This window comes from Ovis canadensis, chromosome 14 (assembly GCF_042477335.2).
Source record: "Ovis canadensis isolate MfBH-ARS-UI-01 breed Bighorn chromosome 14, ARS-UI_OviCan_v2, whole genome shotgun sequence".
NCBI classification, from domain to species: Eukaryota; Metazoa; Chordata; class Mammalia; order Artiodactyla; family Bovidae; genus Ovis; species Ovis canadensis.
In genome coordinates, this window is record NC_091258.1 from 70,971,817 (window position 1) to 70,996,593 (window position 24,777).

Here is a 24,777-nt window from a genome sequence, read left to right on the forward strand (position 1 = left end):
TCTGAATATCCTAAATCTAGAGAACTTTCAGGGCCGTGAAATAATTTGTGTTAAGCTGTTGTGATGGACTCATTTTATTATACATTTATCCAGAGGTATGGAGTGCACATCCCTAGAAGAGAAACATAAGAGTTTGTTGATTTACTGTCCTTGTAGCTTCATCAGTGGTAACAAATGCTCACTCTGGTGGGGAAAGGTAAGGAGGGAGATTGTCCACGTGTGGGAACAAGAGTTATATGGAAACGTCTGTACCTTATTCTCAACTCTGCTGTGAAACGAAATCTTCTACAAAGTTGGTACTGGTGCATGCACACTGAATGTTTTTTAGAATATATAATATTAGAAAGATGGACATGCTTCTAACTTTAATTTTTCCTTAGTCATTATACTTTAAAGATGTGAGAAAATAGAGCTCTCTAAATGGCGCAGACAACAAACTGTAGCAGTTGATTCATAAAACCTAGAAAAACACACACACACAGGAAGTAGAACAACGCTCTCACGTGTTAATCCATGTGTAATGTAACTTACGACAAGACAGATCATTATTTCCTTGGTTGGTCATCAGATAGCATTTAGGGCATCATTTCCAAAGGCATTTGTCTCTGCCCACACACACTTGTTAACCTAGCGTGTCCTGCTCAGTTCAGTTCAGTTCAGCTGCTCAGTCCTGTCCTACTCTTTCCGACGCCATGGACTGCAGCTCGCCAGGCCTCCAGCTGCCTCCGGTTTATTGTCAAAAGAAAGCTGTGATGGAAATACCTCCAGGCTCCTGGTCTCTGAAGTTGGAGGTGCCACACCTGCAGAGAGGTGGTCACAATACAAATCATTTTGTGAAAACTTGTGTCCCCAGGCTGCAGAGGAATGTGAAAAAAACTAAGGACGTCTTTGGGAAGAATTCTGCAAGTAAAGCCTGGCAGGAACCCAAGTCCCCCAGGTGATTCCCACCAAACACTCACCGCACCCCTCCCCTACCCCAAGGGCTCAGGCGCAGGCTGAGGACAACCACACCCATCCTAGAAAGAGCCCCTCCCCAGGAAATCAGGTTGAGCTTTGCTTCTAGAAGTTCCCGCCCTAAATCCTCCCTTCCTGAGGTCTCAGATGTACCAAATGTGAGGTTTCCCTCAGGGTCCTGAATGCAGGTCTTCCTCTTGCATTTTTTCAAAACCCTCATAGCCAGGTAGCCCAGAAGTAGGGTCCATTGTCTTTGGTGAATTGTTCTGTGGTCTGCTCTCTGTAATGCAAAAAGGAAGGAGAGGAACCAGCCAGGAAGATCTGCAAATAGAGTAGAACACCAGCATGTGATTAGCAGTCAAGTTAGTCTTGGTTACCCACTACAGATCAGGAACACAGAAAGTCAGCAAAGAGCTCAGAAAAGGGTGAGAGAAACAAGAAAACTTCTTCTTTTTCACTGCAGCAGTTGCAGGTTAAAGGGCTGTATGTGTTATGCCCAAGTCACGAAATCTCCCAATAACCACCAGGGAGCCGATATCCGATGCAAAAGCAAGAGAGTTTTTATTACCAAGCTCCAGCTGGGGCTCCCAAGGATACCTACACAGCGGCTATAGGGAGGAGCTCTAGGTTTTGGATTACATTGATTATATAGGGAGTATACATGGAAAAAAAGGATTTCTAGGTAGGGGAACGTCTGATTGGTCACTTTCTTTCAAAGGGTTCTGTGTGGGTTCTTGATTGGTCCCTATTGTCTAGGTAGACTACAGGTTCCTGAGCATTAAGTCAGCAGATTTTGGTCTGGGGTCCGATTGGCACGTGGGCGGTGGAGTGAGGTCAGGGGATTTCCAAAGGCTCTTTTCCTGGAACCTTACAAAATGGAGTTTTTCTGTTAACAAAATGGAGTAGCTTAGATTCTTCATATGGATGCCTTTGAAGGTATTTTCTCAACATGCAGATGTGAGTTTGAGACATCGTATCCCCACAGAAGACGCAGAGCAGGAGGAAGAAGAGGAGGAAATGGCAGCTTCTCAGGTAATTGTCCTGTCCCGGGTGTGGGGCTGTGTCTGCCTTTCCTCCTGACATGCCTGGACTGAGAATCTGCAAACCTTTAGTTCTCTGCTTCTAGGTTTTCTGCCTGGAGTGCTTGTTATCACCTTCTTATTTTTTCCTTTTTTTTATTTTAAATAGTGAAAAGCAGCTCTTCATGTTTCGTTTCCCTCATATTCCAGAGCCTTTTCTCCATTGTCTGCATCCTGGCTTTCTATAGAGCATGATGAATTCTCAATATGAAATAGTGACTTTCAATGTTGAATACATTCCCTTTGTGAGAGATCAATATGGGGATGCACTGGTATCTGAGAGTCCCATTGGGATGTGGTTCAGTGTTAGGATCTTAGGGAAGTCGGGGAAATGCTGTGATGAATTTACATGTGGATGCAATTCAGCTCTCTAGAACAGGAGTAAGATAATGCCCTTGGTAATAGAATGAACTCAGCATTCCAGAATTTTTCAGAAGTAGCAGAGACAATCCTCTATACCGATAAGAAAAATATACTAATTAGATGGACTATTAAGCTACAGATCATGGGAGGTATATAGGAGGTGGAATTTGCAGAAAACTGACATTTTTCATGATAGCTTGAGATCATGGTTTTCCTAATATTGCCAAGATGCCTGGCAGTGATATGCATCTTTCCATGTACTCTTACCCCATGACCTCTGATGTTCACTGCTTCTGTGAGATTTCCACGCTATGAAATTCTTCTTTTTTTTTTTTTTCTTGAACAAGGGTCTTGGAAGGAATAAGTGATGTATATGCCTGTCACAGTTAATGAGGAAATGCCGTATCTTCTTAGTTACTCTTTGCTTTGAAAAATGAACACTGACAGGTAAAACAGATGCACAATTTGAGAGATGTCAATTAAGTTTTATTTGGGGCAAAATGAGGACAGCCGCCCAGGAGACAGCATCTCAGAGAACTCTGAGAAACTGCTCCAAAGAGACAGTGGGGTAAGGTCAGTATGTGAGTTTGGTGAAGGGGGAGTTCAATGCAGTCAAGCACTTGCTTTGCAAAAGGTTTCCTGCCAGTCGTGAGGAATTGAAGTCATCATTTAGTGGTTTAGTGTATTTCTAGATATGAAGAGATGCAAGGATTGGCATCATGAAAGCAGTTCCTGAAAATATCTTACTCTAGAATTTATGCTTTTGAACTGTGGTGTTGGAGAAGACTCTTGAGAGTCCCTGGGACTGCAAGGAGATCCAACCAGTCCATTCTGAAGAGATCAGCCCTGGGATTTCTTTGGAAGGAATGATGCTAAAGCTGAAACTCCAGTACTTTGGCCACCTCATGAGAAGAGTTGACTCATTGGAAAAGACTCTGATGCTGGGAGGGATTGGGGGCAGGAGGAGAAGGGGACGACAGAGGATGAGATGGCTGGATGGCATCACTGACTCAATGGACGTGAGTCTGAGTGAACTCTGGGAGTTGGTGATGGACAGGGAAGCCTGGCGTGCTGCGATTCATGAGGTTGCAAAGAGTCGGACACGACTGAGCGACTGAACTGAACTGAAAGACTTGTTCCAGCAGATTCCCTGGAGCAGAGTGCCTCAATCCACCCTGAACTCCCTTAAGGGAACTGAAGTCAGTTGCAGCACCATAGGGTTCATTCTCCCCAGAGACAGATGGCAAACGCCCTTGTTGTTATTCAGTTCAGTCATGATGTACTCTGCATAGAAGTTAAATAAGCAGGGTGACAACATACAGCCTTGATGTACTCCTTTTCCTATTTGGAACCAGTCTGTTGGTCCATGTCCAGTTCTAACTGTTGCTTCCTGACCTGCATACAGATTCCTCAAGAGGCAGGTCAGGTGGTCTGGTATTCCCGTCTGTCTCAGAATTTTCCACAGTTTATTGTGACCCACACTGAAAGGCTTTGGCATATTCAATAAAGCAGGAATAGATGTTTTTCTGGAACTGTCTTGCTTTTTCCATGATCCAGCAGATGTTGGCAATTTGATCTCTGGTTCCTCTGCCTTTTCTAAAACCAGCTTGAACATCAGGAAGTTCATGGTTCACATATTGCTGAAACCTGGTTTGGAGAATTCTGAGCATTACTTTACTAGCATGTGAGATGAGTGCAATGGTGCAGTAGTGTGAGCATTCTTTTGCATTGCCTTTCTTTGGGATTGGAAGGAAAACTGACCTTTTCCAGTCCTGTGGCCACTGCTGAGTTTTCCAAATTTGCTGGCATATTGAGTGCAGCACTTTCACAGCATCATCTTTCAGGATTTGAAACAGCTCCACTGGAATTCCATCATCTTCACTAGCTTTGTTCCTAGTGATGCTTTCTAAGGCCCACTTGACTTCACATTCCAGGATGTCTGGCTCTAGATGAGTGATCACACCATCGTGATTATCTGGGTCATTAAGATCTTTTTTGTTCAGTTCTTCTGTGTTTTATTGCCACCTCTTCTTAACATCTTCTGCTTCTGTAAGGTCCAGACCATTTCTGTCCTTTATCAAGCCCTTCTTTGCATAAAATGTTCCCTTGGTATCTCTAATTTTCTTGAAGAGATCTCTAGTCTTTCCCATTCTGTTGTTTTCCTCTATTTCTTTGCATTGATCTCTGAAGAAGGCTTTCTTATCTCTTCTTGCTATTCTTTGGAACTCTGCATTCAGATGCTTATATCTTTCCTTTTCTCCTTTGCTTTTCCCCTACTTCTTTTCACAGCTATTTGTAAGGCCTCCCCAGACAGCCATTTTGCTTCTTTGCATTTCTTTTCCATGGGGATGGTCTTGATCCCTGTCTCCTGTACAATGTCATGAACCTCATTCCATAGTTCATCAGGCACTCTATCTATCAGATCTTGGCCCTTAAATCTATTTCTCACTTCCATTGGAAAATCATAAGGGATTTGATTTAGGTCATACCTGAATGGTCTAGCGGTTTTCCCTACTTTCTTCAATTTCAGTCTGAATTTGTTAATGAGGAGTTCATGATCTGAGCCACAGTCAGCTCCTGGTCTCCTTTTTGTTGACTGTATACAGCTTCTCCATCTTTGGCTGCAAAGCATATAATCAATCTGATTTTGGTGTTGACCATCTGATGATGTTCTTGTCTAGAGTCTTCTCTTGTGTTGCTGGAAGAGGGTGTTTGCTATGACCAGTGTATTTTCTTGGCAAAACTCTATTAGTCTTTGCCCTGCTTCATTCCGCATTTAAGGCCAAATTTGCCTGCTACTCTAGGTGTTTCTTGACTTCCTACTTTTGCATTCCAGTCCCCTATAATGAAGAGGACATCTTTTTTGGGTGTTAATTCTAAAAGGTCTTGTTTAGTGGCTGGCAATGCTCTTGGCAAGTGCCGATTTGCAGTTGACAACACTCCTGTGTGTTTAGGAGAGATGCTGGGATTTGGGAGTGGGGATTTTCATCACTCAAGCCCAGGTCTGATCATTTCTAGTACACTCCATGCTCACATTACAGATAGAGTCTCATCACATTTCTGTATTTTCCAAAATGTTTACAAGAATCATATTACTGCTAATCTATGTTCAGCTGTGCTAAATTTTAACATATAGTTCCATGCAAATAGTAGATTTTTCAAGAAATTAAAAAATTCAGAATCAGAGCTGTCTATTTTTTTAGTCACTGTGCATGTCTGCAGCCTAGTCTATTTTTAAAAATTAAAATAATATTGTCACACAAGTGTATGTCCCTTGGTTCTTTGTCTCGTCACAACAAAGATTTGGAGTGACAGACATTAACATCCTTGGCGCGTCACAGCTCTTGGGTCTTGGACAAACCGTGTTATAGCTCTTAGGCAAATCAGTGTTACAGCCCTATTTTATTTAGAAGATAGCAGGAGAATCCATCCTCGAAGTGTGAGGGCATGCCAACCCAAAGACTCAAAGAGAAGAGATTGGAGGAGCGCGTGGGGGAGGGAGAAAAAGAGAAAGAGCGCGCGCGCACACACACACACACACACACACACACACACACACACACACACGGGAGAGAAAGTGGGAGAGAGAGAAAGCACTTTGGCTCCTCCTTTTATATGTTTTTCCCTCGACATGGGCCTGCCCTATGCAAATTGGGTTTAGCCAGGAGTGCTGTTTGTTCAGGAGAAGGCAGTGGCATCCCACTCCTGTTCCTTGGACCCTCCTTGATGTTCCTTGTCTTTTAGCCACCACCATTTTGGACTCCTTTTCCCTATTCTACCTACCTAACAATATCATCCTCAAATATTTATGTAAATTTTCAATCAGTTAAAAAATATCCTGATGTTATTGACATGACAATTTGTCTCTTAATAAGTACACAGTCCCATTTTAGTGTATGTCTGTATGCATGAACATGTTAACATCATTGATTGATTTTTTCTTTTTCTTTTCTGAAGATTCCCTGAAGCAGGGAATAGCTACCCACTCCAGTATTCGTGCCTTGAAAATCCCATGGACAGAGAAGCCTGGCAAGCTACAGTCCCTGGGGTTGCAAAGAGTAGGACACGACTGAGTGACTAACACTTTTCTTGTTTTTAGTATTATTTACAAATACAGAAATTTCTATAAACTTTCATTAGAGTTAGCTCTGTGCATTTGTCTGTGTTTGATTAAAGTCTAGAGTCACAAACTGAAGTAAAAGTTGCTGCTGCTGCTAAGTCGCTCCAGTCGTGTCTGACTCTATGCGACCCCATAGATGGCAACCCACCAGGCTCCCCCGTCCCTTAAGCTGTCATTTAAAGAAAGTTCGTTAAAATATTTGCCAAAAGATGCTACAGCAACATTATTGATTTTAATTTGTTATACATTCAAGTCTCTGAAAACTGTCAGAAAGTAGTATATACCAGATCGTTAAAATGATTCTTGTTCCCGAGGTTACTATCCTATCAGACATGTAAAATCTGTAAAGCACTTAAAGTTCAAAGTTAAATGTGAATTCTTTCCTTGCTATTCTACTTCGTTGCTGTTCAAACATTGTCACTCATGGAGCAGAATTTTCAACATTACTAGTTCAAATACGCTTGTGAAAAATGTGGCACACTGAGCTCACTCCAGAACAAAGTGCTTTTAAAAAATATTTCCTGTTTCTTTTGATAGTTTATTCTCTGTCAACTGAGTACAACACTCAAAATAAATATGCCAATGTTGATCTGATTATAATTTCTCTTCCAAATCAGAATAATTTCTGTAGTTGTTGATGGATCATATCTCATCCTCTTTTCTTGGGGTTAAAAATGTGGTAGAATATATTACTGTGTAAAAATTATATTCTTGTGTAACAACAGACATTCTCCTAAATCAAAACCATTTCTCTTGCTGGTTTCCTCTTGGGTCACATTAGGGAGTCTTCCCATGGCCACATGGAACCTGTACTTTGTATTTCAGGGACGGCTGACATTCCAGGATGTGGCCATAGACTTCACTCAAGAGGAGTGGGAACGCCTGGACCTCAGTCAGCGAGAGTTGTACAGGGACGTGATGTTAGAGAACTACAGCCACCTGGCCTCCTTGGGTGAGGATAACTGCCTTCCAGAATCCCTTCTCTACCCACTGGGTTTTGGTTCCTGCATTTCTAGAATGTCTCCTAGAATCTTCTGCTCCTTGTAATAGTTTCAGATCCCTGCTTTCTATGGGAAAATGGATATTTATGAGTTGAGAAAGAAGGCTTCATGATGATTCACTATGATTCTAACTTTTCCTTGATGGAATCTGCCTCCTTCTTCTAGGTGATTGGTAATTCTGTAGGTTCTGTGGTATAAAAGGGTGCCACTCTCCTTTATAAATCAGATTCTCCTACTTACTTTGGCCTTAGTAGTACTTGACTAGAATCTCAAGATCTTTTCTTTATACATTTGTTAGTTATAAAAGTGCTTTGATAAAGCATTTGAGGATATAATTTTCTAGGCTATATTAGCATTCAACCATGCCTTCTCTAGAATGTTAATAATGTAATAATGTAATGAGCAAGATTACAGTCATGTCTGACTCTTTGTGACCCTACGGAATAGTCCATGGAATTCTCCAGGGCAGAATACTGGAGTGGGTAGCCGTTCCCTTCTCCAGAGGATCTTCCCAACCCAGGCATTAAACACAGGTCGCCCACAGTGCAGGTGGCTTCTTTACCAGCTGAGCCACCAGAGAATGTTAATACAGCTTAGGAAATTATGTCCCCAAACACTTTAGTTCTAGGCTGTATTAACATTCTACCATGCCTTCTCTGGGCTTCCCAGGTGGCACTAGTGGTAAAGAACCTGCCTGCCAATGCAGGAGACATAAAAGAAGTGGATTCGATCGCTGGGTTGGGAAGAACTCCTGGAGGAGGACATGGCAACCCACTCAGTATTTTTGCCTGGACATTGCCATGGACAGAGGAGCCTGGCGGGCTACAGTCCATAGGGTGGCAAAGAGTCAGACATGACTGGAGGGACTTAGCACATGTGCCCTGTTTTCTCACTTCAATACATATTAGATTGGAATCTGATGAATCTCTAGCAAAACAAATATTCCTTTTCCTGAGCAGGTCTTGTGGTGTCTAAGCCAGACCTGGTCACTTTTCTGGAGCAAATGAAGAATCCCTGGGATGTAAGGAGACTGGAGACGCCAGCATTATACACAGGTAGGGGTCAATGGATGGAGCCGATGAGTCAACGACAGGTCCAAGGATTAGTGAGGAATTCATCCTTTGCATGTGGTTTGGGAAGATCTGCTTCAGTGGAAATGATTGTAGAGAAGTCTGGGTTTCTTTCTGTTGCTGTCAAAGGCGGATATCACCTGCCCCATTCTGTCTCTTTAAATCTGTCTCTTTAAATTCACCTCCAGTGATTACTTTTCTCAATCACAGTGAGAACTGAAATCCCTCTCTTGGCCTGTGACAACCTGCATGAATCGATTACTATTTCCATTTCTTGGGGGGCGGCGGGGCCCTAGGAAAACTGCACATTTCTGAAAAACTCTAAGACGCTCCTATTAAAGTTTCTACCTCTAGATGGCAGTGTGTGAGCGGAATTGTAGACATGCTGCCAAAGTTCTAGGAATATTGGGGACAGAGGTTTTTATTTTTCTTTTTTCTGACATAATTTCTAAAAGACTGGAAGCTTCAAATATGATCTTATAAATTTTAAATTCAAGTAATTTCTTCACTGCATAAACCAAAATCTCCCTAAAGAGAAAAAATGCCAATCTCAGGGTTACTTCAAAATTTCTGTTTTCTTCATACGAACTCATATGAAATGTTAAGTGTATCTGCCTCAATTCCTCAATGCTAAAAGACTTAATTGAACTGAACTGATCTGAAAAGACTTAAATATATTCAATTAACTCAAAGAATTTTCAAATAAATTGGCATAAGAGCTTAAAACATTTCCCTCCATATTTTTAATAGTTTCAAAGTATTACAATGTTTAGATAATATAATCTTTTTAAAACGTTCTTATTGGAGTATAACTGGTTTACAATGTTGTACAGCAAAAAGAATCCATTTTACGTAGAGATATCTACTCTTCTCTTAAGATATCCTTCCCGATTAGATCTCCACAGAGCATTGAGAGTGCTCACTCCATATTTTGAAAGTCTTATTTCTTAATTTCTCAAGAACTGCTTATTTAATGAATCTTGTTATCAACTTCCCCAGACTTTGTCCTACATGTCCTCGCTTTCTGATTAGACCTATGTCAGTATCATTTATGATTTTTATATTGAAACCTCATATAGAACATGCTAAAATAAAAAGTGGGTTAAAGAATTGGAGGGCACCTAGTGGCATCTGCATTTAAGATGACTTAAGTGGAAGAGTAATCATTAGACTGCCGGTCTCTTCATTTAGTGGTTCTTGTAGCTTTTTGTCTTGCTCCTTCCTCTACACCATACTTCTTTGTCCTCTCATTTTGTCACATTTTCTGGGTTTGTGGTCTGTTCTGCAGGCTGCAGGATCCTAGCTCCTCTAGCTCTGTTGTCTTCCCCCTAGGGAGTGAGGTTGGTCCACAGGCTTTACCCTTATCCCCTTGATCTGGGCTTTGATTGTTGTTATTGTGACCCATGCCTCCCCAAAATATTGAGGGGAGCTTCCCCTTGGCTCTATGGTTGTCACTGCCCTGTCAGGGGTGGGGTCTGCTCCCTGATTGGTGGAGAAGAGCCCCCAGATACGTTTCTTCACTGTGATTCTGATCTGTGGTCAAGGCAGGTAGTATTGGAGGACACCCACTGGGATAGAAGCCACTAAGGATTGCTCCTCCGGGATTGTTCACCTTGGCGTGTGCTCATGCGCTGTGTGAGCCTCATGGGACCCCATGTTGGCACTGCTCTTGGCCCCCCTTCAACCATGAGCATGCTGGCACATTGCTCTGGTGCCAGCAGCTTTCACTTTTAGGGATTTACATCCACTGTTTGTGAAAGCAGAGAGATTTGCCTCCTCAGATGTTCTTTTCACTGGAACACCAGCAGAGATCCAGTGAACTCAGGTCCCAGAATTGCTTTCATGGAGCTGGACCTGCTGTGGTGATATGGGGGCAGCTCAGACTCTGGCCTAGCCCCAAACCCTAGTATACATCCCCACAAAGTCTACAGCTGCTAAAGCTACACCTCCCACGACAGGGGGAGCCCTGGTTGTCCATTCAGATGTTCTGTACAGGCTGAGTTGACAAAGCCAGTTGCAGGTATAAAAGCATGGTTTGTGTAACCGTGAGGAGAGACTTCAGTTTTCCTTCCTTAACCCTGGGGCTCAGCTGAGCTTTCAGCTCCTTCTCTTTGTGGGCCACCCACAGGTGTCTGCTCCAGAAGCTGCCCCAGAGCACAGCAGTCTGCTGATTGTGGAGGAGGTGCATGGGGTGAGGCAGTGGCTGGAGCTCAACAGAGCCCACCCGGGTGGTGGCCCTTCCTAGTGCTGGGAGAGGAGGGGCCAGCACAGGGGGAGAGGGACTGAAATGGTGGGTCTTCCCTTTGGGCATCACTCAACAATGGCGCTCTGCTGTCTGGTGGTTTGCATTCTAGCTTATAGAGCTCCTCCCTCAACCCATTCCCTCAGGATGTCTCCTCACAGCCCACAGCAGTCCTCTGCCTGGCAATGCTCTCCAGAACCCATATTTCAGCACCCAGCCTTTGTCTGCAGCAGCTGATACCCTCTCAGGCTGGGTGGGCAGGACAGGGGTCAGTACCCTGTGCACAGGTCTCACTCTGTCCTGCTGCCACAGACTGTTGCCGTGTTCTCTTCCCACAGAGAATGAGGCTCCCCTTTTGTCCCAGCTGAGCTCACACCAGCCCCAGTAGATAAGAATAGTAGATAAGAAAACTTTCATTTGATATCTTTCAGCTGTGTCTTCTCACAACACCCGTGGTTTGATGTCAAAGAATCCAAGATTAGAAAATTTAATCCGGAAAGGAAACCTAGGAATATATGAAAGAGCTCACCTTGGAAACGAACATTTAATGAAAGACCAGGAATATACGGGGGTATGTGAAAGACCTAGAAGATGTTTATATGGACAGAAAGAAACCAAGACAGTTTCACACAATGCGGACATTACTGCCCAAAGAAATGGGCAATGTGAGTCAAACTGTGGAAAACACCCATTTCAGTTATCAACATCTGCAGAGAAGTCTATCTCTTCAAGCAAAGGCTTAAATCAGTTTTTAAAACATACACATTCTCTGAAGGGAAATGTGGAAAATCTGGAAAGTCATCCAGTCTCTACTGCAAATACTCATGCAAACCACTCTGAACACAGGCTTCAATTACACATACATTCAAGCATGTCTGAAAACCAGAAATTTAAAAATGATGGGGAAAGCTCACAATATAATCAGTTTGAGGGATCTGTGAGCAAGGCGTCATTATTCTTCCACCAACAGACAGTTTCTCTCTGTTCCAAAATGTGTAATGTTGATAATAATGGAATAGAGTTAATCCCACCATCATTGATCACTACACATCATGATACGGTTAATACGGAACAACTTCTCATGTGTAATAACACGAGTCAGGCCTTAAGTAAGAGCTCTACTCCCAATAATTACAAGAATATTTATGATGGAGTGAGAAGCCATTCATGCAATGAAACTGGGTGTAAAACTACACAAGACTCTAACTCTATGAAACATCAGGGACCTCAATCTTCAGACAAAGATTCTAACAATAGTACATGGAGGAATATCTTTTATCAAACATCAGGTCTTCCACTATATGAGAGTACACACACTGGAGAGAAGACTTACAATTGTGAATATGGTGATGTTTCTAATCAGTCTTCAAATCTCACTCAACAGCAGAGTATTCCGAATCTGCAGAAAAGTTACAAGTGTAAGCAATGTGAGAAAGCCTTTACTAACTCAACCAGTCTAAGTAGACACAGGAAAATTCATTCAGGATGGAAACCTTTGAAATATACAGAGTGTGGCAACACCTATAATCAGAATTCAGAGCTTAGTCGAGATCAACAAATCCACACTGACAAGAAACCTTATGAATGTAAAGAATGTGAAAAAGCATTTAGGTCTTACTCAAACCTTAGTCGATATCAGCTAATTCACACTGGGGAGAAGCATTATAAATGTACAGAGTGTGGCAAAGCCTTTAATCAGAAGTCACGTCTTACTGAACACCAGAGAATTCATACTGGAGAGAAGCCTTATAAATGTAAAGAATGCGGAAAAGCCTTCAGTCACAACTCATCTCTTACTCAACACCAGAGAATTCATACTGGAGAGAAGCCTTATAAATGTACAGAGTGTGGGAAATCCTTTCGTCAGAACTCATCTCTTACTCAACACCAGCGAATTCATACTGGGGAGAGGCCTTATAAATGTAAGGATTGTGGCAAAGACTTTAGCAAGCACTCAGGTCTTACTCGCCATCAGAGAATTCATACTGGAGAAAGGCCTTATAAATGCAAGGATTGTGGCAAAGCGTTTAGACAGCACTCATGTCTTACTAAACATCAAGTAATCCATTCGGGAGAGAAATTTTATAAATGTAAAGAATGCGGAAAAGCCTTCGGTTACCACTCATCTCTTACTCAACACCAGAGAATTCATACTGGAGAGAAGCCTTATAAATGTAAAGAATGCAGAAAAGCCTTCAGTTACTACTCATCTCTTTCTCAACACCAGCGAATTCATACTGGAGAGAAGCCTTATAAATGTAAAGAATGCGGAAAAGCCTTCAGTCACTACTCAACTCTTACTCAACACCAGAGAATTCATACTGGGGAGAGGCCTTATAAATGTAAGGATTGTGGCAAAGACTTTAGCAGGCACTCAGGTCTTACTTACCATCAGAGAATTCATACTGGAGAATAACCTTATAAATGTAAAGAATGTGGAAAAGCCTTCAGTCACCACTCAAGTCTTATTCGACACCAGCAAATTCATATTGGAGAGAAGCCTTACAAATGTAAAGAATGCGGAAAAGCCTTCATCAAGCACTCACGTCTTACTCAACATCAGAGGATTCATCCTGGAGAAGTGGCAAAGGGTTTAATCAGAGCTCTCACCTTGTTAGACATCAGAGAGCACGTACTGGAGAGAAACCCTAGTAATAAGTGATGGAAGAGGTTTGTCCTAAACATACACTTCAGAAAATACAAGACCATTTATCTAAGAAAGAAAAGGAATGACATAAAGAAAATGTAGAAAAGTATTTAATAAAAATTAAATCTAAATAAAGAGAAATTGTACACTAGAAAAAGTGAAAGTCACTCAGTTTCCAACTCTTTGCAACCCCATGGACTGTGTCCATGGAATTCTCCAGGCCAGAATAGTGGAGTGGGAGGTGGATTCTTTAGCAACTGAGATATCAGGGAAGCCTATACAATAGAAAGCATTTCATCAATCCTGGTTTTTGAAGTTCCTCTTCGGGAGAAGTATTGTAGATAGTAATCCATAGGTAAAACAGATAAAAAATTGATATGTTAGTATAGATCACAAGATGAAGGTTGGTATTTAGAAATGTACCATTTTTAGCAATATGTCTTTGTTTATATTAACATGATTTGTGATTAGTTGAAAACCAAAATAAATGTGATTCAACTCTCAAATTACTCCATGCTGCCGTGCTTCATTTCTAGTGTGTATGCAAATTTATGTTTTTGATGGTTGCTATCTCAAAGATGAGACAAGGCCTTCAATCCTAGGGAGAAATCATTTTTATTTATTCTCCATTAGAAGATTAAGGACCCAGCAATGTAACATGTACATTTAAATGGAGGTGTTAGTCATTCATGTCAAACATCCCTGTCGGTCACCGTGAGGTAAGTGTTCAGGGAGTAATTCCACATACTAAAGTAAGATGTACATTTTCAATAGTTATGTCACTTGCTTTTTAAGTAAAATACAATGACAGTTCACTGAAATCTTGATGTATCTTTATATCAACAGAAGTCATGAATATTAGTTGACATGTTTCAAATAAAGACATTTCTGATCCCCTAGAAATGTATGGAAATCGGTCACAGAAAAGTCATGTAATTAGTGTATGTCTTGTTTCGTAAACGATTAACCTCCATTTTGTAACCATAAGAATCACAGTTTGCAGATCATTGTATCAGAGCAATGAATATCATTGTTTATGCTTGTAATCTGTATTTTATTCAGTTACACAGTGGGTTGGAAAAGGTTTTATTCTGACTGTGTGATATGACATGTTAATAAAACTGGATGGTTTCTTGTGATGAAGTTGGTGTGTAATGAAGTGTCAACCTACGGATTTAAGGTTGAATGGAAAATACCTAACAATAAACTCTTTGTTAGCACAGAGGGATGCTTTCTGTAACAGTTAGTTTCCATACTGCCTTTAAGCCTCAAATAATTGGATATTTCCCATCATTTCTCCATTGTACTTTTTTCCCCTCTCTGTAACTGCTGGGACATTGTGATGGTTCTAAGAAGGATCATACAGAGTATTGTTGAGAGTTTACCTGAACTACTCCATGCTGTTGCTGCCTCAGTGTCTGTCTGGGGAGCAGGCAGCCTGCAGGTCCTTGAACTCACACCAGCCAGTCCTGGGAACACCTGCACTAGATGACCACCCACCTTGAGACCAGCAGTCTTGCTGAACCCCAGGGTCTACTGCACAGGCCCCCCTTCAGTGACACCCTCAGAGCTCACCAGATCCCTGCTCCTCTTGGTTTGAATGGACCGATCCACACTCAGCCTGGGGAGCCCACAGCACTGCACCCAAGGTCTCTTATAAAGGCCTGAACCCCAAGTACTGGAGCTTTCTCTGCTTGGTCCTAACCTTGACCTAGGAAATTCCTGCCCTAGAACCTCCTCTCCTGAGAGGTCTCAGGTGCGCTGAGACTGAGGGCTGAAGATCAGGGCTCCTGAGTGTGGGTCTTGGGGGAGAAGCTTCAAAATAAACAGGGAACTTGCTGAAGAGTCATTCATGGCCCCTCTTCAGATCTGCAGATTTATAACTTCTTAGAGTGGGGACCTGACCTCGAGGGGTTCATATTCACTGAAATGGTTCAGAAAGAACCTTGTAAGTGGTTTCAGCCCAGTTTCCAATCAAGATCACCTGACCAGTGTTAAGCGATAACCTCCCCACAGAGTTCTCTCTTGGTCCTGTGGGGGCATCTGTGTAGGTGTGTAGGAAGTGCTCCAGGGGCTTCTACGAGGAGGCCTGGGATGAGGACGTGGCTCCTGGTTCATCTGCGAGAGCTGAGGCCTGGCTTCAGTCTGAGGAGACACTGCAGGGATGGTCTAGCCGGATTTGGACCAGGGAAATCAGTCAGCTCACATCATCTGTGTGAGCAGAGGGTTAGGAGCTCTTTCTGAGGAGAGAACAGTCAAGAAATAAGTTCAAAGGCTGGTCTCCAAGAAAGGAAGTAATTGTTCCTGAATCTCTCCTGAGACAGGACAGGAGAGGTAGGTCTTTTCAGCTTTTCAAGGTTCTTCTGTCTGTAGGTGAAGTAATTGCAGGTTAAGGAGCTGTGCAGATGCCTTTGAAGGTATTTTTTCAATGTGCAGAGATGTGTTTGCTACATAACATCCTCAGAGAAGACAGAGCAGGAGGAAGAAGAGGAGGAAATGACAGTTCTGACCTGGGTCTGGGGCTGTGTCTGCTTTTCCCACTAAAATGCTTGAACTGAGGAAACCTGCAAACCTTTAGTTCTCTGCTTCTAATTTTTCTGCCTGGGGAGTCTATTATCAACTTCTTATTTTTTCCTTTTCTTATCATAGTGAGGACCAGCTCTTTAGATCACTTCTCCCTTGTGTCCCAGAACCTTGTCTCCCTTGCTGTATCCTGGCTTTCTTTAGAGCATGATGAATTCTCAACCTGAATGAGTGACGTTCAACTGGTGAAAATATTCCCTTTGTGAGAGATCAACATGGGGAGGCATAGGTTCTGAGATTCTCATTGGCATGTGGTTCAATCTTGGGACCTTAGAGAAGAAGGGGAAATTAGGGATGAATTTACATGTATATGCAGCTTGAGACATTTAGAACAGGATTAAGAAATTGTCCTTATTAATAGAATTACCTCAGTGGTCTAGAATTCTGCAGGATGTTTGGGGAATAGAAGGAGAAAAGTATGAGAGACCTTTCTCTATACTGGTAGGAAGGATTCACTCTTAAGTGTAGTCTTAGGATACAGAACATGGAAGTTGTATAAGAAGTGAATTTTGTACAAAACTGATATTTTTCAGGATTCAGATCACTGCTAACATTTATCTCACTACATCTCACGTTCTCTGGTTCTGGTGCTTCTGCGATATTGTGATATTGTGAACTGTGATGTTCCTGCTTTTTTACTTTAATAAGGATTTTTGAAAGATTTAGTGAGGGATGTGTATAAGCTGCCAAAATTAATGTAGCAAACTGTGCCTTCTTAGTTCCGTTTGCTTTAGAAAATGAACACTCACCTGTGTTCAGTAAGGTTCTTGCATTTTGGGAATGGAGGTTTTCATCACTCAAGCCCAGGTCTGATCATTTCCGTTAGTAATATACTCCGCACTCATTTTCCAGACAGGGTTCTTATCACGTCTTTGTATTTTCTACAACATTTACAAGAATGTTATTACTTATGTATGTTTAACTGCTAAAATTAAGATATAGTGCAACACAAATGATAGAGATATTCAGAGGAATAAAAGATTCAGAACCAAGAGCTCTAATATTTTTCATTATGTGTTTTTGCACCCTGGTGTATTTAAAAAATACAGAATATTGTCACAAATAAATTATAAGATTGAAGCACAGAAATCTATTCCTGATTTTATAAACATGAATCATTTTTCTCCCAACTAGTGTATGTTTGTGTGCATGAAAATGTTAACAGTATATGGCATTTTTTCTGTTTTTTATATTTTTGCCAGTTACCTCAACTGGTAAAACATCCATTAGAGTGGTCTCTGCATTCAGTCCAATTCAGTCGCTCAGTCAGGTCTCTGTGTTGACTTAATTCTTTTTACATAAAATCGAGCTCAGATCCATTGAAGTAAATCCCAAGCTCTACATTTTCTGAATATTTGATCAAATATTCCAAATAATTTTGAACAGCAATATTTTTTAATCTAAAATTATTTATGTGGCTCATTCAAGATTACAAAGTAAAAAACTGTTAGAAAGTTATATAGTTCAGAAATGGTCAAAAGGATTGTTTTCTCTGCTTACTAATCGATTAAACCTATAAAATCTGTGAAACGCATAAAGTTCAATAATAACTATGAATTCATACCTGGCTCTTTTCAGTTCAGTTCAGTCTCTCAATTGTGTCGAACTCTTTGCGACCCCATGGACTGCAGCACACCTGACAATCACCAACTCCCAGAGCTTACTCAACCATGTATCCATTGAGTCTGTGACACCATTCTGCCATTTCAACCTTTGTTGTCCCCTTCTCCTCCCAACTTTAATCTTTCCCAGCATCAGGCTCTTTTCCAGTAAGTCAGTTCTTTGCATCAGGTGGCCAAAGTATTGGAGTTTCAGCTTCAGCATCAGTCCTCCCAATGAATATTCAGGACTGATTTCCTTTAGGATGGACTGGTTGGATCTTCTTGCAGTTCAAGGGACTCTCAAGAGTCTTCTCCAACACCACAGTTCAAAACCATCAATTCTTTGGTGCTCAGTTTTCTTTATAGTCCAGCTCTCACATCCATACACGACTAGTGGAAAAACCACGGCTTTGACTAGATGGAACTTTGTCAGCAAAGTAATGTCTCTGCTTTTTAATATGCTGTCTAAGTTGGTCATAGTTTTTCTTCCAAGGAGCAAGCATCTTTTGATCTTATGGCTGCAGTCACCATCTGCAGTGACTTTGGAGCCCAAAACAATCAAGTCTCTCACTGTTTCCACTGTTCCCCCGTCTATTTGCCCTGAAGTTATGGGACTGGATGCTGTGGCTGTTTGCCATGGCTCTTTTACCTCCGTGCTATTCACAATGGCCATTTATCAACTGGACATTTAGTTAAAACTAAGCTTGTTCAAGATGAAAAACTGTGGCCCCACCCTAGAACTCTTGAATCACAATGTGCTTTTTAAAAATATTCCTGCTTTGACTGATATTTATCCTGTGCAACACAAGGAAAACACTCAAAACAAAATATGCCTCTGTTGAGCACATTTAGTAATTTTTCTCCCAGATGAATGAATGACTCCTAGTCACTCAGTCACGTACCACTCTTTGTCACTCCATGGACTATAGCCTGCCATGTTCCTGTCTCCGTAAGATTCCCCAGGCAAGAATACTGGAGTGGGTTGCCATTCCCTTCTCCAGGGGACCTTCCCAACCTAGGGACTGAATCCAGGTCACCCACATTGCAGACAGATGCTTTACCATCTGAGCCACCAGGGAAGCCCAAGTGGCTTTCTGGATCATCTGTCATCCTGTTTTCTTCAGGTTAGAAATGCGCCAGAGCATATCACTAGGTAAAAAAGTATATTATTGTATACCATCAGACACTCTTCTCATTGCAAATCTAGTTCTCTGTACTTGCTGTTTTCAACTTGGGTCACATTAGGAAGTCTTCCCACAGTCACATGGCATATGTCCTTTGTAGTTTAGGGATGGCTGACATCCCGGGATGTGGCCATAGACTTCAAGAGTGAGAGAGTCAATTCCTAGGCAGGTTGATAAGAAGTCCGGGGGTCCCCAAGGAGAGAGGGGTCTGGAATTCTCAAGGAGAAGGAAGGAAAAACTTTTGTGTCTACATTCCTTAGTCTTACTCAATTACACAACTCAGTTTAAACCCTGTACTAGGGATTTTACAACAACAATGTATCCTGCTTGAGGACAGTTTCTTCTTCCTGAAAATCTTCTGGCTAATCCTGTTATCTTAAAATGTAAATCATGGGAGTGGGTCTAGTAAGATCTTTACAACCTCCAGACATTCTTTTGTTTCATTGGGATAACTAATTAAAAGGTATATAACTCCCTTGCTAACACTAGTGAGTGGGCACTCTTTCTGCCCCCTTTGATGTTTACATCAGAAGCTTTCTCTATCTCTTTTATACCTTAATAAAACTCTATTACCCAAAAGCTCTGAGTGATCAAGCCTCGTCTCTGGCCACGAATCGAATTCTCCTTCAGAGGCCAAGAATCCGGGCATCTTCTGTGGCTCAGCAACAACCTTTCAAGAGGAGTGGGAGCGCCTGGACCTCGGTCAGCGGGAATTGTACAGGGACGTGATGTTAGAGAACTATGGGAACCTGGCCTTCTCGGGTGAGGACAGCTGCCTTCCAGAATCCCTTATCTACCCTCGGGATTTTGGTTACTTCACTTGTAGAATGTCTCCTGGAATTGTCTGTGTCCTACAATAGAGTTTATGATCTCTGCTTTTGAGGAAAAAATGGGAGTTGGTGAGAATAGACAGAAAGCTTCCTGATGATTCACATGATTCTAACCTTCCTCTTTCTTGAGCTCTCTGCCTCCTTCACTCTAGACTAGAGGTCACTCTCTCAGCTTACTGGTATAAAATCATGCTGCCTTCCTCATAAAGACAGAGGTCCACCCTTATTTTTGACTGAGTGTTATTCTGATGGAGATCTCAGGATCTGGGTTTTAACTATTGCCTACTACAGTGAATGTGCTTTCTATAAATTTTTTTGGGAAGTCATGTCCTGGACTCTTTTCACATTCTACAATGCCTTCCTCTCTCCCGAGACCACAATGTTGTTCAGTCGCTCAGTCATGTCCGACTCTTTGTGACCCCATGGACCGCAGCATGTCAGGCTTCCCTGTCCATCACCAACTCCCAGAGCTTGCTCAAACTCATGTCCATTGAGTTGATGATGCCAACAAAGCATCTCATCCTCTGTCGCCCCCTTCTCCTCCTGTCCTCAATCTTTCCCAGCACCAGGGTCTTTTCCAATGAGTCAGCTCTTCCCATCAAGTGGCCAAAGTATTGGAGTTTCAGCTTTGGCATTAGTCCTCCCAGTGAATATTCAGGACTGATTTCCTTTAGGGTGGACTGGTTTGATCTCTTTGCAGTTCAAGGGACTCTCAAGAGTCTTCTCCAGCACCACAGTTCAGAAGCATCAATTCTTTGGCACTCAGCCTTCTTTATGGTCCATCTCTTACATCCATACATAACTACTGGAACAACCCATAGCTTTGACCAAATGGACCTTTGTTGGCAACGTAATGTGTCTGCTTTTGCTTTCTAGGTTTGTGATTGCTTTTCTTCCAAGGAGCAAGCATCTTTTATTTTCATGGCTGCAGTCATGCTCTACATTGATTTTGGAGTCCAAGGAAATAAAGTCTCTCCCTGTTACCATTGTTTCCCCTTTTATTTGCCATGAAGAGATGGGACTGGATGCCATGATCTTAGCCTTTTGAATTTTGAGTATTAAGTCAGCTTTCTCACTCTCCTCTTTCACTTTCATCAAGAGCCTCTTTAGTTCCTCTTTGCTTTCTGCCATAATGATGGTGCAATCTGCATATCTGAGATTATTGATATTTCTCCCGGCAATCTTGATTCCAGGTTGAGCTTCATCCAGTCTGGCATTTTGCATGATGTTATCTGCATATAAGTTAAATAAGCAGGGGACAATACACAGGCTTGATGTACTCCTTTCCCAATTTGGAACCAGTTCATTGTTCCATATCCAGTTCTAACTGTTGCTTCCTGACCTTCATACTGATTTCTCAGGAGGCAGGTCAGGTGGTGTGGTATTCCCATCTTTTGAAGAATTTTCCACAGTTTGTTGTGATCCGCACAAAGCCTTTAGCATAATCAATGAAGCAGAAGTAGATGTTTTGTGGAATTCTCTTACTTTTTCAGTGATCTAGTGGATGTTGGCAATTTGATCTCTCGTTCAGCTGTCTTTTCTAAATCCAGCTTGTACAGCTGGATGTTCCCAGTTCTCATACTGTTGAAGCCTAGCTTGAAGAATTTTGAGCATTACCTTGCTAGCATGTAAAATGAGTTCAATTGTGCAGAAGTTTGAACATTCTTTGGCATTGGTCTTCTTTGGGAGTGGAATGAAAACTGACCTTTTCCAGTCCTGTGGCCGCTGCTGAGTTTTCCAAATTTGCTGGCACATTGAATGAAGCACTTTAACAGCATCATCCTTTGTAATTTAAAATAGCTCAGCTGGAATTCCATCGTCTCTACTAGCTCTGTTTATAGTGATGCTTCCTAAGACCCACTTGACTTCTCACTCCAGGATTTCTGGCTCTAGGTGAGTGGTCACACCATCAGGATTATCTGGTGTCATAAGATCTTTTTAATATAGTTCATCTGTGTATTTTCACCACCTCTCCTTAATAGTCATGTCCGACTCTTTGTGACCCCATGGACTATACAGTCTGTCGAATTCTCGAGGGCAGAATACTGGAGTGGGTAGCTCCAGGGGATCTTCCCAACCTTCCTAGGGTTTGAACCTAGGTCTCCTGCATTGCAGTCGGATTCTTTACCAGCTGAGCCACAGGGGAAACTCAGTATAGTTCGTCTGTGTATTTTCACCACCTCTCCTTATTATCTTCTGCTTTTGTTAGGTCCATACTGTTTCTGTCCTTTATTGTGCCTGTCTTTGCATGAAGTGTTCCCTTGGTATCTCTCTTCCTCTTTTTTTCTTTTTTCGTTAATTTTTATTTTCTATTGGAGTAGAGTTGATTTCTGTTGTGCTTGTTTTACGTTTATGAGAACATGATTCAGTTATGCACAGATGTATATCTATTGTACGTATCCAGTTGACTTCCCTGTGCTATTTGGTAGGTCCACTGGCATTATCTATATGGTAATAAATAGTGTGTTTTTGTTCATCGCAACCTCTCAAGGTCTCCCTGCCACTACATTTTTTTTTTTAAGTCATAACGTGTGTTTCTAAGTCTGTGAGTCTGTTTCTGTTTATAGTTAGTTAATCTGTATAAATTTATAGATTCCCCCTCTAAGTGATACTTCTTCTTTCATCTCTGACTTCACTGAGTATGATACTTCTCAGTCCACTCATGCTCCTGAAAATGTCATTCATTCATTCTTTTGGATGGCTGAGTGTATGCCAGTTTTGAGAAGGACACGTGACTCTTCACTTCTCTATAGATGGAACTTCGGTTGATGCTCTGTCTTAGATATTGTCAATAGCACTGCCCTGAAAATTGAGGTGCAACTATCATTTTAAATCATGATTTTCTCCGGGTCTAAGGCAAGGAGTGGGATGGCCAGATCATGTGGTATATCTATATTTAGTGTTTTAAGGAATTTCCATACTCTTTTCCTTGTGGCTGCACCCAGTCAATTACACTTCCGCCCACAGTATAAGAGGATTCTCTGTGATCCTTGCCCTGAGCAGCAATTAATCCTTGTAGGAAGCAGATGATTTTTTTGTAGACCTTTTGGAAGATGGATATTCTGTGAGGTGTGAGGTGATACCTCATTGCAGTTTTGATTAGATTTCTCTAAAAGTGATCCTGAGCATCTTTTCATGTGTTTTATGGCCATCTGCATGCCTTCCTTGGAGACACATCCATTTAGATGTTTGTGGTTTTTCTATTAGATTGATAGGGGTTTTTTGCAGCTTTATCATGAGCTGCGTGAACAGTTTGCATATTGGGAGATGAATTCATTATTTTAAACATCTGTTGCAAACATTTATTTTCCCATTCTAAGGGTTGTCTTTTTCTTTTCTTTAGGTTGCCCTTGCAGTGCAAAAGCTTTTTAGGTGATGAGGTGCCTTTTCAAAGTTTTGCTTTAGTTTTAATTATTCTAAGCATAGATTCAAAAAGAACTTGCTTTGATTCATGTCAAAGTGTGTTTGCCTATATTTTCCTCAAGAGGATAAAGTAATCTTCCTTCCATTTAACTCTTCAAGCTATTTGGATTTTTTCTTCTGTAAGCAGTTAGGGAGAGACGTAAATTCTTTCCCTTTCCCCTTGTTTAATGAAGCTTCTCCCTGTCCATCCTGACTGTTAACAGCATACATTGCCAGCATCATTGTATGAGACTTCCCATGTCTCCACGTCTTCTCTGCCATTTTGTTAGTAAACCTCAGGAGATAGGCCACTCTGAGCTGGGTGAGGTGAGATGTTCTTGTAGTTTTGATTTTAATTTCTTTAATAATTAGCAATGTGAGCACCTTTTCATGGGCTTTATAGCCACCTGGATGTCTTCTGGGGAGAAATATCCATTTAGATCTTTGCCCTCCACCACTTTTTTAATTGAACAGCATGGGTTGTTTGCATATTTGGGGGATGAATTCCTCATTTTCACCTTGGCTGTAACACTTTTTTATCCTGAGGGTTATTTTGTTTTTCCTTTAGGATTCCCCTCCTTTTGATCTCTGGTTCCTCTTCTTCTAAATCCACCTTGAACATCTGGAAGTTCTCAATTCATATACTGTTACAGCCTCGCTTGGAGAATTTTCAGCATTACTTTACTGGTGTGTGAGATGAGTGCAATTGTGCAGTAGTCTCAGTATCCTTTGGCATTCCCTTTCTTTCAGATTGGAATGAAAACTGACCTTTTCCAGTCCTGTGGCCACTGCTGAGTTTTCCATATTTCCCTGCATATTGAGAGCAGGACTTTAACAGCATTATCTTTTAGGATTTGCAATAGCTCAGCTGGAATTCCATCACCTCCACTAGTTTGTTCATGGTGATGCTTCCTAAGGCCCACTTGACTTTGCATTCCAGGACGTCTGGCTCTAGGTGACTGATCACACCATGGTGGTTGTCTTGGTCATTAAGATTTTTTTGGATAGTTCTTCTGTGTTTTCTTGCCACCTCTTCTTAATATCTTCTGCTTCTGTTAGGTTCTTACCAGTTCTGTCCTTTATTTTGCCCACTCCTGCATGAAATATTCTCCTGGTATCTCTAATTTTCCTGAAGAGATTTCTAGTCTTTCCCATTCTATTGTTTTCCTCTATTTCTTTGCACTGATCACAGAGGAAGGCTTTCTTATCTCTCCTTGCTATTCTTTGGAACTCTGCATTCAAATAGGTATATCTTTCCTTTTCTCCTTTTACATTTTTGATTTGCAGTTTTATAACATTTCACAAAGTTGAAAGCTTTTCATGTAACATTTTTAAGAACAATGTGAGTAAAACTGAGCATTGGAGATTGGCCTCGTGATCGTTTGCACTAATTTGATTCTTTTCCCCCGACGCACCTAGGACATTTCTTCAGGCAGGTGTTTCTTCCTTAGAGCCCCTCAGTCCTGATGAATATGAAGTGCCATCCGCACAGGATTTTCCGTTGCTGTTCCAGAAGTGGCCACAAAGTGGCAGCATTTCCTTATGCTGCACAATTAGGTGTTTATTGCAGGTAACTTTTATTTTCTATTGAAGTAGAGTTGATTTCTGTTGTGTTTGTTTTAGGTTGACAGGAACTTGATTCAGTTATACATAGAGGTACATCTATTCTCCTCTTTTTCGGGGTCTTTTCCCATATAGGTT

The 24,777-nt window shown here is 41.6% G+C and overlaps 1 protein-coding gene across 1 annotated transcript; it reads left to right on the forward strand.

Moving 5' to 3' along the window:
* The first annotated feature begins 692 nt into the window (after nucleotides 1-692).
* Nucleotides 693-13,491, forward strand: LOC138419594 (zinc finger protein 724-like). The gene is given in 8 exon segments (XM_069552451.1): nucleotides 693-906; nucleotides 1,923-1,945; nucleotides 1,948-1,986; nucleotides 7,342-7,468; nucleotides 8,477-8,572; nucleotides 11,261-12,302; nucleotides 12,471-12,888; nucleotides 12,973-13,491. Coding segments are annotated over 8 exon segments (2,478 nt in total).
* Nucleotides 13,492-24,777: the final 11,286 nt, after the last annotated feature.